The sequence below is a fragment of the Danio rerio genome, chromosome 21, assembly GCF_049306965.1.
Source record: "Danio rerio strain Tuebingen ecotype United States chromosome 21, GRCz12tu, whole genome shotgun sequence".
In the NCBI taxonomy this organism is placed as follows: domain Eukaryota; kingdom Metazoa; phylum Chordata; class Actinopteri; order Cypriniformes; family Danionidae; genus Danio; species Danio rerio.
The window spans coordinates 41,616,922-41,622,622 of NC_133196.1; the positions used below are offsets into that span (position 1 = coordinate 41,616,922).

Genomic DNA, 5,701 nt, shown 5'->3' on the forward strand with positions numbered 1-5,701 from the left:
GCCACGCCTTCTCTGCTCCAGTACACATGATGGATAATGGGACCAGAACCCCCAGAGGCGTGTTCACGTCCCAAACTTACCAATAACATTTGAGGGTACTGTAATAGTAGTTGGGCGGGACATGTACCTATATGGGCGGGGTTAATGGAGACAGCGTTATATTTTAGGTGCCTGCGTAAATTCCTACTGTATCATAGACATTGACAGCTCGCGCCTGGCTACAGCTCAGAGCCAGTGAAGAAGACTTCTCTGGCATACCTTTTCACTTTTTATCATCCAGATCGTCCCTGGGTTCCGAGGTAGATACTGTTCTGGAACAAAACGGAGATAAACGAGGAAGACGAGAAGCCACCCTTTCTCACCTCTGCCATAATGATGTCCATGAATAGCAAACAGCCGTTTAGTATGCATCCGATTTTGCACGAGCCTAAATACACACCTCTCCATTCCAGCTCGGAGGCTATTAGGCGAGCATGTTTGCCCACGCCCTCGGTAAGTTCAATATTTTATGTATTTCTTGTTTGCAATTCATTATCACCGCTGTCATTTGCATTGTGTAGCCGTGTTGGTGAAAACTTTTTTTTTCTATGGGGCAAAACATGTAAATGCGTTGGTATTTGTCATTTATTTTTAAATTGTAACCCAAATTATTATTTGTTTTACTACTTTAAAATATATATAGAAATGGATATATAGAAATAAAAGAATTTAGCTAAAAGTGACTCAATGTCGTGTTATAAAACTTTTACAATTATTTCTAACTTTTAAGTTTTAAATCTAAATGCAATGATTTAAAAACTCAAAAGTATCTGGACTATGCTTACATTTGCTCTCTCTGTCACATAGCTGCAGGGTAACATCTTTGCCGGCTTTGATGAGACCCTGCTTCAGAGAGCCGAGGCGCTGGCGGCGGTGGACATCGTCGCGCAAAAAAGTCATCCGTTCAAACCAGATGCCACCTACCACACCATGACCACCATGACAAGCATGACCTGCACGCCCACGTCCTCCTCCGGACACCTACATCATCCGTCAGTGTTGACCTCTCACCACCATCATCCCCACCACCAGCCAACCCAGGGCCTGGAGGGCGACCTGCTTGACCACCTCCCCGGCATCTCTATCGGAGGCATGCCGGGCTCCGACGTTTGCTCCACGGCTTCCCACCCGCATTCGCACATGTCCGCTATCAACCACATGCAGCATCACCACCCGCAAAGCATGAACATGCACCCCCACGGCCTGGGCTCGCACGCCTCTCTGGGCGGCGTTGGAGACTCCGAGCCCGACCCCCGGGAGCTGGAGTCTTTCGCCGAGCGCTTCAAGCAGAGGCGGATCAAACTCGGGGTCACGCAGGCCGACGTGGGCTCGGCGTTAGCCAACCTTAAAATCCCCGGGGTCGGCTGCCTGAGCCAGAGTACTATCTGTCGGTTTGAGTCTCTCACTTTGTCCCACAATAACATGGTGGCCCTCAAGCCCATTCTGGAAGCATGGTTAGAGGAGGCAGAACGGGCTCAGAGGGAGAAAATGGCCAAGCCGGAGATTTTTAACGGCGGGGACAAAAAGAGAAAACGCACTTCGATCGCCGCTCCAGAAAAGCGGTCGCTGGAGGCTTACTTTGCCGTCCAGCCCAGACCCTCGTCGGAGAAAATCGCTGCCATCGCCGAGAAACTGGACCTGAAAAAAAACGTGGTCCGCGTGTGGTTTTGTAATCAAAGGCAAAAGCAGAAACGCATGAAGTTTTCGGCCACGCACTAGGCCCGAATAATGTATTAAAAACAAACTCAAATAATCAGACACACGAGTGAACAGAGACGACAAAACTCTTCGAGGCTGAGGCGAAACGCTTCCCACGCAGGAACAGGAGCTGGGCGTCAACATCCCAGAGACAGAAGTGCTCCAAAAGTTTGTCGTAACAAAACATGTCGAGAACAACTCGCTCTGGAAGACGGAGGACGAGAGGAAAATTAACACCAACTAAACGTTGCAATTATTGTACAAAACGAGAATTGAATAATAATGATTATTCTCCTAACTTTAAAACAACTCTTTTATATTCATCTGTGTACATACCTGTGAATACACTGCACCTCTTTGTGTGAAGAACGCATCAAAATTCTGTTTTTTAAAGGACGAAAAGAAAGCAAGCTAAAACGCTGTTGTGCAAAAGATGTTCCATTCTAGAAAACTTAGTGTTGTTCTATATGCTCCAGAAGAAAATCATGAAGGTTCTGTTGTGACCCATTGCATGGTTTACAAGGCGTTAAGTGTTCATTTATTGTTTGGAGTTTTCATTCGTTTTGATGTATTGCAATAAGAGAGAACACGCACAGGCGAACGCACGTACACACGGACATACTTAATATACTTTTCTGTGTCTACCTCATGATTCCTGACGTCTTGACACATTCATGGTCATATTGGAAATAGGGCGTAAATCTAGTTTTCAGTTGACACATTTTGGGTAAAATTAGATAGGAAGCACGAAGCGTTGTGTGTTGCAACTAATTTCACTTCAACAAAGCTTTGACAATCAAATTAAGAATTATTTTGTGACTAGCCCCTTCTACTGTATGTCTCCGCTTAAATTATTATTATTATTATTATTATTATTATTATTATTATTATTATTACACTAAGTTTGTAGATGGGAACATTTCATTTCATGTTCAGAGATTCATTGCACTTTGTAGATATGATTGCGACTCCTTATTTGTTTTGCCTATTTATATTCTTCCTTGATTCGTTGATTTTGTTTACTTATTTATTTGAGCTTAATTTATTTTCAATATCACACATGTTTCATTTGTGAAAGTGTGCTTAACTGTGTCTGTGTACGCGACAGAAATTTCAATAAACCATGCACGTCTTACCTCATCTACTGCAGTGTGTTATGTGCCTAAGCTTACTTTATTTTCTGAGTCTGCTTTATTTGTTTTGCTAAATGCAACGATTATTGGGTCATTCTTTAAATAAGAGAAAATGCATTTAGGTGACAAGTTTATTTTAAAACACTTTATTAATTTCAGTTTTTTTTTAAATACATGAACATTATTAAGCATTACTAACATTCCTGCTGCGGCTGTCATTATGCTTGAGAAATACACAACGCATAATCATTATTTGTTTCTTATTATCAAATATACACAGCCAGCTAATCAATCGATTGTTGTAATAAAAAGAATAAGCACATTTCACTCATAATAACCTTATAAAATAAACCAAGCTTTAAATTAGGTTTAACAAGCGCGATTAAATACACATTTTTTGTAAATAAACTCCAAATGTTATTAGTGTTTCTTTTCGCAAAATATTGCGCCATATAGTGTCGGACAATATTAAGAAACAAGTTCGCTTATTTCTGGAGTTGTCAAGCTCTCTTTTGCGTTCAGCAGGTGGTTTTGAGCCCGTAAAACTCGTTATTTATGAATAATAAATATGAAGTGTTATGATACTATTGATTTTGCAAGTGTTTGTTAAGAGGAAGATATGCTATTGCTGAACGGATAGTACATGTGGTACAAACGGATAGTTCATTTGGTCTCGGCCTTCCCATCATTGGAAGACACACAACAATGATTCTAAAATAAAAGTAAGTAATTCAGACAAAAAGAGGTAATAAATAGGCTAAATAAATGAAAATCTGCTAAAATCAGTTTTAAAGTGTGCCTTATTAAAGCCCAATAAATTTTTGTTTGTCATTTGTAACTGCAACTATTTTTTTATTACAATAATAAAACATAAAAAGTAAAAGTACAGCTTTCGCTGAAAAATAATTATATAAATCAAATAAATAGCTTCTCTATAACACATCTAGGTAAGAAAAAATTTAGATTATTCCCAAAACTCATCCCATAAGACAGTGGTTTATTAAATTGGTTGGTTCACAGAAAACAGGGCGGTTGTGTATAGGCGCATGTGGTAAAGCCCAATCCCACAACAGCGTAGGCTACGTCAATTGTTTGATTTGAATTATTAACATACGGAGGTCATCGTTTCTTTTGTGTTTCCTGCTGAATGAAAAAGGCAAGAGACATATTACGCAAATCAGATTCGTTCTGCTTTATGCGTGTCAGTAAAGGCTGAAAACTTTTTCAGATTTTCTAATTGCATTTATAGTGAACACTGTTACATTGAAAACCATTATACTGCAATTATATTACTATAATGTTTTAGCAGCAAAAATAATATCCACTGACTAGCTCACATTTGGACGCATAACATTGCTTGAAATGTTCGAGACAAAATATTAAAATTATCGTGCTCAAATGTGCACACAATTGAAGATTTGCATGGCTCTCACTAACTCATCTACATAATTCATCAACAGTGGAAGCCACGAAACACATAGACGTCAAATGTGAGGCAATATTTTTCAGTGTGGCACCGGTTACTTTATTTTGTAAAATGCAGCTGGAATGAAAAATACGTGTAAGTGTATATAATTCTGCTCTTAGATTTACATTCCTCCCCATGGTTCCTTACAGTCTTGTGTTTTCCATGGAGCGGAAAGCGCATTTTCATAAATAGACCTTGGCCAAGCGCTGCGTATAAAATTTTAATGAAGCAAGAGTCTTGAGTGCAGCTCGACTGAGGGCCTTGGAGAATCAGCTCTCTGGTACATGACTATGGCTCCCTCTTTCCTCACAAACATTGCAGCAACACGGCCCGTTCGACCGGCTCATCCATTGCTCGGCGAAAGAATTAGTCGCAAGCGTTAGCAGAAATATTGAGAATTGCTGCAGTAACGTTTCATTTATTTCCCAGACTTTGAGCCCCCGTCTTGAAGCCCGACTGCGAGCGCGGTCAGCGAGTAAATAAACTTCCATCAGTGTTTCCATCCGCGTTGCGCGCTCCCCGTGTTTTTATCCGCGCGTGCGCGCATTACGGTCAGATCACACCTCCGGCACTGGAAGCTCTAAATCAGTACAATGCAATATTTATCAAGCGCGTTAATATATAAGCCCAATACAGCGTTCAAGATATCAGAGTTCTCACAAGCTTAACGTGAAGCCTGAGCTGGTTTCTGAAAGCAAATTGTTGGGCATTTGTACTTTCTGTAATAAATAGGAACTATAAATAATCAACACGGGAAAGACAAAAGTTCCAATTGAAGGTGACGGAGAGCGACTTAAATTGATCCTGACAAGGTGAACAAGGCAATCTTTGTATCACTCGCTTGTCTTTGGTTTGAGTAACAGCGGATTAAAATTAATAAATGTATAATTGCATAATTTGATCTCTCACGAGCATGCCAGGACAGAGTGGAAGTATCCATATTCGACAATAATTAAAACATGGCTCTTGTAATTAAAAACCGTGTATTCTTAATCAAGCTTAATAATCAACTGAAGCAGCTGCGGCTGATCAAAAGAGAAGCTGGGAGATCTGAATATTTGGCACTGAGACAAAGTGACTGAAAGAACGTCAAATCAATTAAAGCAGAGTGACTAACACTATTTAAATCCGTGTAATTTGGCCCTTATCCATAATCGGCAAAAATGTTGTCAAAGGCTAAAATTAATTATCAGCTTTACGCTATTTAGGTAGAAACATCATAAAATAAATGTATTTGTAGAGGTTACACCGCATGGATTAAGTGTGTCATTAAGAATCAAATAAGAGCAAAACATATAAATAAAATCCTGCTTTAGTTTAATTACTGAACTATTTTAAATACGGTGTAGGCTATTATTGTAAT

The 5,701-nt window shown here is 39.9% G+C and overlaps 1 protein-coding gene across 1 annotated transcript; it reads left to right on the forward strand.

Annotated features, from left to right (window-relative positions):
* Positions 1–207: 207 nt before the first annotated feature.
* Positions 208–2,877, forward strand: pou4f4 (POU class 4 homeobox 4). The gene is given in 2 exon segments (NM_001080058.1): positions 208–492; positions 847–2,877. Coding segments are annotated over 2 exon segments (1,032 nt in total). The 5' UTR covers positions 208–372; the 3' UTR covers positions 1,759–2,877.
* The last annotated feature ends 2,824 nt before the right edge of the window (positions 2,878–5,701 follow it).